Below are 14,809 nucleotides of genomic sequence, written 5' to 3'. Positions count from 1 at the left end.
TCTTTCCCAAAAAGGACTCAGACGTTTTTGACAACACTGAGCTTGTCACCCATAAGAAGGGGGACATAATTTACCGTCCCAACCAGGCTGCCGTGAAAGCGGGCACCGTTAGCAACTACGCCGGGGGCCGGGGCAGGGCAGATGACCACGCCCCGCTGCGCGGCCTGCCCCCAGTTCTCCGGACTCGCGCCTTCACCCTCGGCCCTCGCTAGCATTTGGGGAGCCCCTCCTCTTGGCCAAGAACCACGGCGAGCGCTCCACACTCCTCCTCCCATGTTCTAGGGAAACTAACCGCGTCCGTCTGTGAACACACGTAGCCCAGGCCTGTCTGAGCGGACCTGCGGTAGCAGCCGTGAGCTCCCTTGGTCAAGCTCCTTGGCCCTCCTGGCCTGCGGCTCAGAGCTTCATCCCGGATGCAGCCCCTGTCCTCGGGGGACTCCCTCAGCCCGCTGGTCCTGGGTGTGGCCGCCACACCGGCTGCCCTGCGCCGCCGCATCTCCCCGCACAGTTTCAGCATCGGCCTCCCCACCCAGCGGGCGCCCGATCTGAGCCTCCACATCCAGGCTCCCACGAGGGGCTACGCGGAGCTGCCTTCAGTGCGAGGACTTCAGCGCACCTCCTGTCCCTGCCACTCCTGCCCGCTGGGGGCCGCGCCGCCCCCGGCCCCCCGCCTCACCGATGGCGGTTCACACACGCTCCTGCTGAGCTCCGAACAACGGACTCTTGGATGACGAACGCCACAGGCCTCAGGACGATTCGTGGGCTCGGAGCCCCTCGTGCTGGCGGACCTGCCTGGGTCGGGAGGCCGCACTTGGGGAAATCCTGGTGTGTCTGCCAAGTGGGAGAGCTGACCCGGGGAACCCGGGAGAGCGTGGCATGGCCACATTGACCACCTGCACCATAGGTCTCAACCACGTGACCCGGAGAGTGAAAGCTGTCACACCAGGGCCATGACCCGCCATTCCTGGCTTTCTGCACCTGTTTGTGGGCTCTGCGCTCGTTCCTCGCTGGCCCATGGCGGGGCAAGGGTGCCTCCCTTCCGGCCAGCCCGCTGTGACCTCCTCACGGCTAGCCGCACCTCACCCACTCGCCCCCGCAGATCTGGGTAAACAGCTACCCCGGCAGGATCCTCACGGTCTCTGAACACTAGCACTCTGCTTCTGCGGGAAGGCATCTTTGAGAAACCGACCTCCGTTCCATGCCGTAAATGGATCATTTTTCAAAATGACAAAGTCTAAGTGAAAGTCAGACTCTAGTGCATGGCTCACTGCTGCCCACAGCGCTTTGCCGACAAAGACACAAGGCGGCTCATCCGTCACTCCCCGAGCAGGCCCGCCCCCAACAGCGCCCTTGGCTTTGGAGGCTGAGTGCATATGAAAGGTCCCCATGAGGAGAACACATCCTGTCCTCCAGGCAGAGAGAGGGGGACCCAGGGAGGTGTGGTGAGCGAATAACCATGGGGACCCGCTTCTCCCTCTCCCGCTCTTCCTGCTTGTGTTCCCTCTCTCGCTGTCTCTGTCAAAATAAATAAATAAAATCTTAAAAAAAAAAAAATAACCATGGGGACCATCCTTACAGGATGCGCCTCCAGGGACAAGCTGCACGGTCTGAAAGGCTCCCGTGTCGGGCAAGGGCCTCCCACCTACCCCTCCCTGGACGGCACCAGGTGCGTGCAACGGCAGGTGGAGGCCCCGGTGTCAGAGCCCTCCAGGCCCGCTCACCCTCAGGCGCAGGGGCAGGTCCTCGGGGCTCTTGCCCGCCAGCTCATCGTCATCATCGTCCTGCAGGAACAGGTTGGCGGGAATGATGCCCTTGGCATACTTCTTGGTGATCTCCACGAAGTCGTCCAGTGCTATGTAGCTCTTAGCTGGGCACAAGAGAGAAGGGCACAGGGTCACCCCCGCACGGACAGGCCAGGCAGCGAAGGCGGCTGGGGCCCTCCGAGCAGGCTCAGGAGCCAAGGCCTCTCTGTCCGGGGCGGACAGGTGGGCAAGGACGGCCGGCGGGGAGAAGAGAGACGGGACGGCCTTCACCCTGCCTTCTCGCCTTGGTGACATGCTGTCCCTCCCCTGAGCTTCCCTCTGCTCGGCTCTCAAGCCCAGGGTCTGCCTGAGCGGGCCCTGTAGCCACCACCGGCGCCTTCCTGCCCCCTCCTTCAGCCCCGGCTTCGCACAGCCTCGCCGACGGCGGCCCTGCAGCCCCGCCACCTACTGACCCCTCCACTCAGCACACGGCCCCCGAGGGCCGACCCAGCACTGGGAATACCTGGATCCGTGCACCACCCCAGCGTGGGCCCAAATCTGGGCTCCTGGTCTAGCGGGGTCACGCTCAACCAGGCTGACCGCCAGACGAGGCCGGCTGCTCGCCACGGTCATGTCCACGTCAGACTGTCCTCCAGGCAGGGAGAGGGGAGCCAGGGAGGCACGGTGAGTGAATTCACCCAGCGATCACATCACGAGCGGGCCGCCAGCTGTGGGGCCGTCACTCGCCAGGTGTCTCGGGGGCAGCCCGTGCAGGGGCTGTGTCCTGGGCACTGGGGACACTGGGACTGAAGCCGACCACAGAAGAGAGCAACAAGCAGCAGCAAGAGCGAAGGCAACTGTGTCAGGAACGAGGCGAGCACCCCAAGAGAGGGCGGGCTGTGGACCAGGGGCTGTGTGCTAACCTGGGGGGCCGGAAGGCATCCAGGACTGCACCCGGGCCACAGGGCCACCGTGAGATGGGGCAGCCTGGGGCGGGGCCCGTGCCGGTGGCAGTGGCAGGTGGACACGCGACGCCTGAGCTGACACGAGGCAAACAGTGGAGAAGACAGGGCCCAGTGGCCTGGCCCGGGCTATGTGTTGGTGTCGTGGGCGGTCTGACACCATGAGACCCGGCCCAAGGCACAGTATGGATACAGCGGGGTCTGAGGACGGGTCACCGGTGACTCGGACAGGGCCACTGCGGTGGACGACGACGAGAGGGAGGGCCGAGGCAAGGGGGGAGGGGAGCCAGGATGGTGACTGCAGATGCCGCTCTCCAGCTTTGTTAGAGAGGGGAGCAAAGAAACAGGGTGGCCGCTGTGGGAGCAAGGGGTCCAGAGAGGGTCTCACCCCTTTTTTTCTGAGGTGAGGGGAATAAGCACATGTTCGTAGGCTGCTGGGAATGTCCCGGTGGGGAGGGGTCGGGAGCCTGCACCTGAGGGGAGGCCGCCCGGCTGGCTGATGGCCAGGGGGGTCCTGGACAGCACTGTCCACACCCACCACAGAGGCCTGGAGAGGCCACATCTCTGCCCAGCTCTCACCTCAGGTGGGCCTCAGACCCATCCCTCTGAGCCCAGAGCACGGGGTCTCCCCCAGGGCCCCAGGACCTTCTAGCAGTTACCAGGTGCACAGGAAAGTTCTGAGTGGTTAAGTAGAAGGTGACTAGGGTGGAGAAGGCAGAGCCGAGCTCTCTCAGGAGGAATTACGCCTCATTGACTTCTGCCCGGAGGCACCTCTCACCCCAAACACAGTCAGACTCCTGGCACCTCTGTACTTAAAACCCATCTAGAACCTCTGATTCCTCTGCCGTCCATCAGCCATAGGTGTCTCTCCATGTCAGGGTCCTACACTGCTTTGCATCCCCCAAACAGAGCAAGAAAGCAAATCTGTGCATCTGTGCCTGAGGCCCTGGGAAAGCCAGACTCGGGATTTGATATGTCACCAGAGTTCCAACAACACTTCACGGACGGACTGCTTATCGGCCCGGTGGGAAGGGGTCTGTGCACCCCTCTGTACGATGCCCCCTGTCCCGCTCCAACAGAAGCTCTCAGGACTGGCGGGGCCCTTGGCCCTCTAATCTGACTGTGCACAAGGGGAAACTGAGCCCCAGAGAGGAAAACCAGGCCTGCCTGAGGTCACAAGGAGCGTGGCAGAGCTGGGGGAGGAGCCAGGCCTCCTGTCAGTGCTGAGCAGCCCCTGGGTCCCTCCTGTCTGGTCTCCTACGGGACGGGGGCCCTGGCCACCAAGACCAAGAGTCCACCCGCGTGGCTGGGCAGCTGCACATGGGAGGATTGGGGACCTCTCCTAACCGGATGCCCCAAAGGCACCCGCTTCTGCGTGCCCCCCTAACCCGGCATTCCTCATCTTCCCACAGCCCATGCTCGGGGGAGCCCCCACACTCCCTGCTGGGTGCCCCCTCACTGGGCCTCTGCGTGTGGTTCTCTCCCCTTGCCCTTCAGGGGCTGCTTCCTCATCCTTGCTGACCTGCTCAGGCACGCGGATGCACTCACGCACCACCGCCGCTCTCCGTCCTGCAGGGACTGTGTTACTGCCCTCTCTGTACCACGTCTGTCTTCCCTCCTACCGCGTGCCCCTGCTGGGCAGGCTCCAGAGCCCACTGCCCAGAACACCGCCAGCCCCAAACACACTGGACTGAAGACCCATCATGCCTCCAAGACCCTGGGGGCCCCAGGCCTGGACTCTGCCTCAAGGAGTAGACGTGGTGCCCGGGGTGGTGGGCGTAACTGCTTGGCCAAAGGGGTCACAGGTGCAGGCCAGGAGGCCATACTCACATTCGCTGCTAACCAAGCGCTCCAGTACCCGCCTCTGCTTCTGTAGGGACTTGGGGACCGGGCCTGGCTGTGTCCCTCCATCTGTAGATGACAGAGCAAAGAGAGAATCAAAGCAGGCTGTTCCCATGGGCCCGGCAGCCCTCCAGAAACCGGCCCATGTGCTCCTGGGGTGTCCCCGAGCTCTGGGGACCACAGGGCCTGGGGTCTCCCCACAGCCCTTGATGGGCAGAGTGAGGGCCACCTCTCGGCCCCTGCTGGGCACAGTCATCCCCTCTACCGATGCAGCCTTGGCAACAGACACACCAGGTTCTGGTCAGCATAACTTATCCCCGAATACCTCTGCTGGCATTGTCCCTTGCCGTGATTTTCCCCGGAAAAGACTGAGCTCGCTGGGGGCCGGGACTGTCCCTGTCTCCCTAGCCCTGGGGCTGGACGGGGCTCCACACGAGTCTGTTCAGCGGCTGAGCGCTGAGCCCGGACTGAAGTATTCTGCCCTTTTGTCAACATCCACCCCCTGCCGCACCCCCAATCTGGCGAGCATTCAATTCTTCTGCATGCCAGACACCAAGGCATGCCTTCGCGGAGTCAGGTCAGGCAGGAGACAAGACAACATGAGGGGAGAGGCGCTGTGACCCAGAGAGACCGAGGGCCACGGAAGGGGCCTGGCTGGGGGCGGGAGGGGTGGGCAGCAGGTGGGGGCTGAGCTGCAGCACTGCAGGGTCTCTGGGGCCCCACAGGGGTGGCCCTGAGCTCGTCACATCAAGCACGGCTCTCTAGGGTGCTACCCCTCCGAGCCCCAGGCCTCACGGACATCTCTGCTCACCCCAGCACGTAGTCTCCCCAACCCCTGTCCAGAGGGCAGGCTAGTCCCCAGAGGGCCTAGCTGGACAGGGGTCCTGCCCGGAGACCCCAGGAGAAGAGGCAAAGGTGTCCGCCCAGCAGCCTTCTCTACTGCTCTGCTGTGTTGGGAGGGGACCCCAGTCCTGGGGGCCAGAGAGGGCTGGGTGCAGCCTGGGCAGAAATTACATCTGGACAGCTAGAGGCAGCTACTCCTCCAGGAACGGAGAGGGAAACGTCAGGTGGGGCCTGGGCAATGGAGCGGCCCCGCCCAGTCGGGGCCGCCCGTTCTTCTGCCCCATCTGTCCTCGGGCGCGCGGCCTGGTCAGAAGGCTGGGGGAGGGGCTGTGGAGGCTGGCGATGAGGCCGGCCTTCCGGAGGCCGTCCGAGCCACAGGCGGCTCAGTGCCCCTGGAGCCTTGGGGATTCAGGGACCCAGGTCCCTGCCCACATCTGTTACTCTCCCCCAGCTTCTGCCCCCTCAGGAGGAACGGGACACCCTGAGCACGACACGACCTGTGGTCTGCCCATGGACCACACCAGAGCTCAGGGCAGGGAGGGGACCCCAAGAGAATGACACCCCAGGAGGGACCCTCCCTGGGCCTTGGAGGATACCTACGCGGTCCCCACAGCAAGATCCCTGGGAGCCCCCAGTCAGGTTCCCAGAGTCTCCGCAGGGCTCCCATAGGGAAGCCCCCCAGAATTTCCACAGAGAAGCCCATGAGCTCCCCATGGGAAGGCTCACGTACCGTGCTCGTTGACCTGACCCACGTTCTCTAGCAGCTCTGACACGGCCACCTGCTTCTTCTTCTTGGGGTTGAGCTTCCAGTACATGACCAGGGCAGCCTTGCGCACAGCCCGCTCCAGGTCCGTCTCGGAGGAGAGCTGCTTCACCTCTTGCTCGTTCTCAGAAGTGATGCCTATAAGACAAGAGGCATTACCGGCTTTGTCCCGCCTGCCTGGGGGCCGCTAGTGACGCTCTGAGCCCTGACCAGCCCTGCCTGCAGGGGCTTGGGAGGGGACTCATGCAACATGCTTTGCAGGCACCCCTGGTCACCAGGGCAGAAACAGACATCCAACCAAAAAGGACATCTGGCTAAAGACCCTGCTGGGACCCACTCTCCAGATTGGAGGTCAGCCTGGCCCTTCAGTGGACCCTCCCTGGAGTGACCCCATGGGCAAGCACACGCCAGGCCTTCCATGTTCCTGGCAGACCTCCCCAGGTGACCCCCCAGGCAGGCATGTGCTAGACCATTTTGTGCTCCTGGCCCACTCCTCTGTCCAATTTCCTCCTCACAAGCACCCTCGGGAGTAGGTACTGCTCCCTCATTTACAGATGGGGAAGCCAAGGCACAGGGGTGTCCTGGCTTGCCCGAGGCCAGGGAGTCGGAGAGAGGCAGACCGGCAGATAACCATGGGAGTCAGAGACAGGTAACTACGGTGACCGGCCTGGGGGCAAGAGCGGGCCTCCCCTGCGTCCACAGCTCTTCACAGGCCCTGCCTCTCCTGAGGAGGCTAGGAAAACCGGTTCCCGCACAGCCGGCCCTTTCCCAGGGAGACAGAGATTCCCCGTGGAGAGAGATGGGCACAGGTTTCACAGGCTGGTCTGTGGCCGCCTTTTTCCCTTCACCCCCAACCATCAGGGCCATCGGCGGCCCCCCCACCAAGGGCAGTAAGACTTGAGATGGGGGACGGGATATTTTTCTCCCTCTAAACATCTTCCAAATTTTCCACCTGAGCACACATTTCTTTCAAGATCAGGAAGCACTTGGTGTGAAACAGTGGGGGGTCGGGGCACGCAGGGATTCCTGTGGCCCCCTGCAGCACACGCCCTCAGGCCTGGTCCTGACCGGGGCCCTCTCCGGCACTGACTCGCTCCACAACGGGAGGGCGGGCTGGTGAGAAACCCTGGCTGACAGAACCCCTCTGTTCCGTGTTTTCAAAGGCATCGGTCCCATTTCCAAAAAAAGGAAGATGCATTGTGTAATAAATGTAACTCTTAAAAACACGATATGAAACCAGAAGAAAACACACCGAACTAGAGAGCATTTCTCTGGGTTTCAAGGTTATGGGTAATTTGTATCTTTTTGCTCTCTATATATTCCAAGTTTTCTACGATAAATATAAGACACTTCCACAATCCGGAGAAAATCATTTAAAAAACTCTTTATGACACACCCTTCTGTTTTTCTCTGAGGCTGAAACTTCCACAAGCACCGCTCATGGCCCCAGGGACGAGCCATATCCCTGGGGCAGGATAATGGAATAAGTGGCCGTGTGTGGCCGGGCTGTGTCTCACTGCCCGCCCCCCCCCCCACACCTGCTCGCTTCCTGGCAGCGAATGCACCTGAGCAGGTCTTCACTGGCCTGCGGTCCCCCAGCTTCAGCCCAGACTGGATGCAAAGTCAGCCCAGAAAGTTCCAGCCTGATCTCAGGCCACTGTCACATTCTGCTACTGCACCCGGTGAAGCTGACCGCCCGCGGGCTCTACGATCCACTCCTCGGTCCGGATTAGAAGCCAGCAGGGATCTACCGACAGACACCAACACGCGCCGAAGAGGACAGCGGCTTCGCTGGCTAAACATCCCCCGTCACGCTCCAGAAACGTCTACATGACAACCGCCGGCAGAACAGAATTCACACCTGCGGCTCACCAGCGTCACCGGCTGCAGATTTCCTGGCGTCACCTGCCGATTTAGCCAGCAGCGTGCGTCCCTCAGGCGGCGACGCCTGCACCTAGCCGCCCGCGGACCCACCTTTCCTGTCCGCCAGGCACCGGCGAAGCAGCTTGACGGCCTCGCGCCGGCCCTGCTTCGCGGCAAGGATCAGCCAGCCCACCGCCGTGCAGCTGTTCAGTTCCTCGTCCGCGGCGCCGGCGAGCTCCAGGTAGCGTTTCCCCACCTGTGGCGAGAGGCCGGTCAAGCCCTGCTCCGCGGCAGCCCCCCGCCTGCTGCGCCGGAGCTCCTGCTCCGCGTCCTGGCCCCCACCTGCTCCCCACAGCCCGGCAGGCTGGGACTTCCTGATCCTCTCGTGTCCCCCCCGGGGCTCCTGGCCAGCCTGCCTCCCCACCCTGCTCGCCCTGGGCCAGGAAGACAGGGGGCTGGGGGGGATCGGGGTCCCCTGGGCGTCTACACCCGGTGGGGCCTGTGGGACCCTCAGGGCCCTGGCTCCTCAGAAGACTGCGGGGAGGGTGTGGCCCACCCCCCCACAGATGACAGGAGGGGGGTCGGGTCACTGAGGGCAGGCAGGAGGCAGGGAAGGCATCCTGGAGGAGGGGGTGCCCAAGATGGGGTGTGAGCTGGACGTGGGAGAGAACACGGAGTCCGCAGAGGGCGGTGGGGGGCAAAATGACACAGAGAACACGGGAACACTACAAACGGGGAGCCGGCAGACCCGCTCCCCGTTCACATGGCACCGGCCTCTCCCGGGGCCGCCGTGCAGGGGCCATGGGCTGAGCCTCCCACTGACATGCGGTCCTCACCTCCGTCTGTGCCTTGGGGTCCCCCGCCTTGGCCTTCTCCAGGAGTTCTTCAAAGGGCACCTCCACGTCTCCCTTCACAGGCCCTTTAACACAGGAGAAAAGCAGACAGAATGTCACGAGGCTGGTCCTTGTCGCCTGTTTGGGAGTAGGGGGGACGGACTACAACGATGGGCTTGGGCCCAGGGCAGCTTCGTTAAAATCCGGGTCAGATGCAGACAGAATATGCCAGAATGCTGTCTTCCAGTGATGCAGAAAGCCCCGGACACGGACAGCAAAACTCCCATGGACGGTGGTCTTCAGTAGCAGCTCAGAGCGGCAGGAAGGACAAGGGGGCACAGGCCCCAGTCCTACCCTCACCCCTGAGCTCGGGCCTGCTTGAGCTGGGCTCTAGAAAGATCCCGGCACCCCTGTGCCCCAATAAACAAACCAAATCCATGTTTTCCAAGACTGCCATCTACATGCACATGATTTTTGGAGGTCACAATTGGTGCGCGCACACACACATACACACACGTTTACGACAGTGAATCGTAACCAATTTCCCACATTACTCTGTGGTGAAATGCACTGTTTCCACGGTTCAGAAACCCAACAGAGAGACATGCTCAGGGTGCTGGACCTTTACGTTATTCCCAATATTCACTAATTTTATAAAATGGTGCCACAAACCACTCTATGTGCATATTTTCTTTTGGGGTCATTCTCCCAGCGTACGTTCTTCAGGTGCATTACTAGGCCCAAGGGCCCAAACATCATACGGCTCACGCTACAGTCTCCTTTCTAAAAAGTTACCCTGAGTTACGAAAGCCAACTTTCACAACCTTACCAGCAATAGGCAGCATAACTAACAATTTTAAAAAAACAGGTTTTTGCTTTGTTTTGTTATTTTTTATACTTTTTACCAGTCTGATTTATATGATGAACACTCAGGGCCTCCACCCTGCTCCACACCCCACCTTGGCAGGTATGACGACACACCTCCAGGCAAACCGTGGGATGTACCCACCAGCACTACCGACCCCACTGTAGGTGCTCAGTAGACACGGACAGCCTCTCACTCTCTAGAAGTTTCTGGAAACAAAAATGGTCCCCTATAACACCACCCGAGGACCAGCCTTCCTGATGGGTTCCTCTAGGCCTTTCCCAGCACCAGCTCTGCCAGGCTCGGAGCTGGCTCTGTGGCCCACCAATGCCACCAGCCTGTGTTCCAGGCACCCGAGTCCACAGGACGCAGGGAGGAGGCGACAGGGGTGCGGCCTGAGCCAGCGCAGCCTTCAGGTGCAAAGGTGGAGAGGCCCGGGGGACTGCGGACAGCTCAGAGCGCGGAGGCTTCTGAAGATCTCACAGCTCAGGTACACACCGCGGCCCTCTTGGGGGACGGCTGGAAAATACCAGGCCACCTCTCCCTGAGATCAGACCTGGCTTCCTCACCGAGGTCCTCAGGGCCCCTGCCCAGTCTGGCCTCAGCATGCCCACCCTTCCCTCATGCCCAGGACCTCGGTGCCTCCTGAGCCAAGGCCACTTCTCCCTTCTGGCCGCTGTCACTCACCCCCTCTCCCCCACCGGCCCCTGGATGCACTCTCTGGCCTAGAACAGGAGAACACGAAGCCCTAGGTTCCAAGCCAGTCCCTTCCACGGGCTCCCAGGGGAGGAGTGTGCACACGGAGGGAAATCTGGCCTGCATGTGACTGCCTCTAGCATCAAAGTGCTGCGTGACCGACCCAGAGTTATTTTCAACCCAATCGTTAATATCCATCCAATGGGACAGTGAAGGACACGACACTTTGTATTAAGTGACTGGGCCCAAGTTGGCATTCCCAAAATGGGGGTTTCTTTTCCCTCCCCACTTCCCACCTCTCAGCTGACCCCAGGGCCTTTGCTGCTCAGTGACACTGCATTTCCCACTGCAGTGCCCACCGGGCAACCTCCCACAGGTTCAAAACTTTTCTTGACTAGCTGAATTCGCAAGCCCATGTTCTTTTTGTGTTTTAATCAGAATACAGAAGATTCAAGCATGTATCTGTTGGCTAAAGATTCTGTCCATGATTAATTTTTCACAGAAGTTATTCATAGCCTGGCATTTCAAGAAGTCTCCCCAGTAGACAGAACCTCCTTGAAACACACACCACACCTTCTTCGTGATTCCAGTTTCCACTTGGCACTGACAGAAATATTTCTACAACTACTCAAATGTTGGGCCCGTGCTGCAATCAGAGGGCTCTAGCTCTTTTCACCTGAGGAGGAGTTTTCCCACAGGTCAAGGGCTTACTGTTCAGTGTCATAAAGAATACCCCCGAGAGCTGGCTGAGTCAGTGTGGACCAACGACCGTGAGGCACACTATTCTTTGCATGCCCGACCTGCATTCCTGGCTTTTCTGGTCCTAGCACTTCGATGTTCCTTTTGGGTACCCACCCTTCCCCATCTCGGTCGTCCGGTTCTGGTGGCACTGCCCCTCACCCAGGCTGCGGGGAGGTGGGGGGTGTGCGGCAGGCCCTCCTGGCCTATCAGAGGGCTCCGTCTCCCTGACAACAGCACTTGGTTTTCGGGGATGGACACAGACCCAAGCCAGGCCAGGGGGGTTTGTGTTGAACTGCCGGGAAACCAGCATCCTCCTTCCGCTAGGTCTCGGCTGATGGACGTCAGCTGGGAGCCCGGGAGGGCCGTCCAGTGAGGAGAGCCCACCTGAGGTGAGGGAAAGTGGAGCTGGGGTTCCTGATCACATCATCTGAGCCCCTGGATCCAGTCCTGTGTGAAACCAGCACACCCTACGCTCTACAGATACCCGGAACTGAGAAATCCCTCTCAACCTTTTTTTTTTTTTTTTTTCTGGCTTATGTCAATTTGCATCGTGTCTCTGTTGTCACTTCAACCGGGGGGGTCCTGACTCTAACTCATTTTTGGAAGGCTTCCTGTCGCAAAGCAGCAGGAGTCAGAGCCTTGTGGCCTCGGGCAGGGCTGCGCACCTCTGCCAGAGCCCGCGGAGGGCCACGTCCACACCCATCCCCATCTTTTGTTTTTCTCCCCAGATCCTGTGCATTAGAAAGATGGGCGTGTGCCCTGCTGACTTGATACATGACCCTTCATCTTCTCGGACCTGGCGAGGTGAGCACAGCCCCCAGGACGCTGTCCCCTCTCCCCGGCGGGGTCCTTTGCCATCTTCCCACCACAATCTGGGACGTGGTGTCTCACAGCTCCCGCCAGGCTTCACGGGGACACGCTGTCCAGTGGGTGGGTCGGACCCAACCCACCCCAGCGGCCGGCACAGCGCTGGCCCCCGCAGCTCCATAAGCAGTGCAGGATGGCGGGACAACGATGGGGGCCGCCGATGGCAGGATGGGTACATGACCCTTCATCTTCTGATGTAGGGAGACAGGCATCTCCTGTCTCCCTACATCCCAGCACAGGGACACAGGACACGCTCTGCACGGTGACTGCGCTGCAAGTTCAAGCCCCCGCCCCTGCGGCCGGAGTAGGCGCTCTGCAGAAAGGGAGAAGGGTGGTGAGCAAGTCCTGCGCCCCCTCGGGAGCACATCAGGACCCTGGGCCGTGAGCGGGAAAGCCCATGCATGAAGCTCTCCCAGACATCGCGGGAGCAGGACAGAAGCTGGCCCCCTTGCTCCCGACTGCTGCTAGCTAAATCTGCTGAGTGCGTGCCAGAAGCTCCGGGAAGGGGAGGGCCACCTGAAGCCTGCAGGGGGAGGCTGATGCAATACTCCTGTCTTCAGGCGGCTGCGCTCAGCTCCTTCCTCACCGCCCCCCAGCCTCCTAGACTCCCTGGTCCTCTCAGGACGCCCGCCACGGGGGCTGCAGGGAAGGGCAGGGTGAAAAGCAACCAAGGGTACATCGTGCGTCCTCATCGCTGTGTGGCCACCTTGCACCACTGTCCCACACATAGGATGGCTGGGTTGCCCTACACCAACGGGTGTCCCACACACAGGGAGCTGGGGTCGCCTTGCACCAAGGGGGCGTCTCATCAGCCTTTGTGATGCTGACTCTGGTTCTCATGAACAAACAGGGTGAATAATCCTTGCCACGCCATCTCTGCCCAGGGTTGGCTAAGCTGAGGCGGGGGTCCTGGCCAGGAGGTCCACTCTCCTGACGGCCTCGGGCAGGGGTCATGGATTCAGCTCCTTATCACACACCCAGTAGATGTTTACTGAGCACTGGCCGCATGCCAGCCAGGGGCGCCAGGAGCTAAGGGTACCAAGCCGAATGAGGCAGGACCGCTGCCCTCAAGGCCCATCCAGGGGCTGGGCGAGGACTGTCACATTTCATCAGTATGGGCTGTGGAGGTGTCAGAAGTCATCGATCCTGATTGGGGGGGTGGGTGGTGCTTCCTGGAGGAGGTGACGCCTGAGGCTTGAGATGCAAGTAGATGGTTAAAGGTAATGATAAAGGGCACACGGCCAAGTTTCCAAAGGTCTCAGGAAACCACCACACCCAGGACTCACCCAACCCTGCCATCCTGCCGGCTCATGACAGGGCATCCTACAGCGAGGGGGTCACCACACGGGCACGGCCACCAGATGGATCAGGGCTCATCGGGGTCAGGACAAAATATCGTGTGTAGAAAAGTCCCTAGATTGTCACGGGCCAGCACCTTGACCAGAGCACAAAAACCCGAGCTGTTTATCGCAGTGACTTGTCCCCAGGACAGCAGGGCCTCAACGCTCTGCATCTCCTCACACTCTCACATCGGCATCGGTTCCGACCGACCAGCTCTGCACCCCAGCACCCACCCACGGCTCCAGCCAGAGACCTGGGGGCCAGCCTTGCTTCCTTTGCCCCCTTTCCACCCGTCCCTCGGCCACCACTCTGCCCAGTAGCTGGGGTGGCCTCCTCTTCAATTTGACACAGAGCATGTCATTCCTCTGATTTAGACCCTCTAACGCTCCCCCAAGCACCCTTCTTATCATGACCTGGCTGACCTCCTGACCCTGCACTCTGACCCCTGCCCAGGGGGCCATCAGTCTTGGAACCCTTGGGGTCCAGCACGCCCCCACACCATGCAGGTCCTTCTTCATGGAGTCACCCGGGATTCCTCCTGGAGGACAGGGCCCCACCTGCCTCACCCATTGTCTCTTGCACCTGCTGGGCAGGTCCTCCATCAGCACTGGGGTGAATGCTTCCTGGCAGCTACCTCTCTGCCCAAGGGTTCCACCACCCCTTTCTGTGGCCCCGCAGCTGGGCGGCCTCAGGGCGCTGGCAGTCCCGCTGGCGATTGGCTGGGGCCCACCTTGGGTAGCAGAAAGGGTGTCTGTCACTCCCCAGGCCCCCAACAACATCAGCTGTCCCCAGCACAGTGCCTGCCCTTCAGGATGGTTACTGTTTGCTTCTGGCTCTCCCTGGCCCAGGGCTCCTGGAGGGCAGGCCTGAGCCTCACCAGAGATCACCCTGAGGGCCAGCTGACAAGCCCAGACTCCAGCCCAGCCGGCTCTGCTTCAGTCCTGCACCGGGCTCCCTGGAGAGACGGCCCAGAGCGGCCTTCCGATAAGCAGAGTCCCAGAGTGTGTTCCAAATCTCGACCTCACGGCTCACCGGCTGGGGGCCCTGGGGGCACCCACTTCACCTCTCTCTCTAGGTTTTCCTGTCTCAACACGTTGGAGAAGTGAGCGGGCTAATGCCCGGCACGGAAAGCGTTATTACTTCCACACTCACGCTCGTTGTGACCTAACCGGGGCTCGCTACACCTCTGTAGACACACAGGTGAGGGAACTAACCAGAACGGGCCCACAAAGCCCTTCCCCGGCAGCCGCCCTCTGGGCTGCGCAGGGCCGGCAGGGTGGGGCGCGCTGTATTCGCCTCCGTGACCAGTGAGGGACGCGCAGCAGCACGGCCTGGATGTGGGGGCTGGGACCCCACGCCTGCGAGACTGCCAGGGCCTGCTTCTCTCCCTCTTTAGGGGGGCGGATGGCAAACAGAGCCCGTGGCTATTTCCTGACTCCCACCTGAAGCTT

At 61.1% G+C, this 14,809-nt stretch overlaps 1 protein-coding gene across 2 annotated transcripts in view; it reads right to left on the bottom strand.

Annotated features, from left to right (window-relative positions):
* WFS1 (wolframin ER transmembrane glycoprotein) overlaps positions 1 to 14,809 on the bottom strand; it is a 31,303-nt gene that overhangs the window by 5,574 nt on the left and 10,920 nt on the right. For both annotated transcript variants that reach the window (XM_028089093.1, XM_028089088.1), the window contains exons 3-7: positions 8,852 to 8,934; positions 8,127 to 8,271; positions 6,120 to 6,290; positions 4,535 to 4,615; positions 1,722 to 1,867 (exon numbers count right to left, since the gene is read on the bottom strand). In XM_028089093.1, coding sequence (XP_027944894.1) covers positions 1,722 to 1,867; positions 4,535 to 4,615; positions 6,120 to 6,290; positions 8,127 to 8,271; positions 8,852 to 8,934 — 626 coding nt within the window. The remainder of the gene's footprint in view (positions 1 to 1,721; positions 1,868 to 4,534; positions 4,616 to 6,119; positions 6,291 to 8,126; positions 8,272 to 8,851; positions 8,935 to 14,809) is intronic.

This window comes from Eumetopias jubatus, unplaced genomic scaffold, assembly GCF_037043125.1.
Source record: "Eumetopias jubatus isolate StellerSeaLion01/CBP00866 unplaced genomic scaffold, mEumJub1_p1.0 scaffold_2, whole genome shotgun sequence".
In the NCBI taxonomy this organism is placed as follows: domain Eukaryota; kingdom Metazoa; phylum Chordata; class Mammalia; order Carnivora; family Otariidae; genus Eumetopias; species Eumetopias jubatus.
Note: the sequence above shows the minus strand (reverse complement) of the source record. Positions and strands in the feature narration are given on the sequence as shown.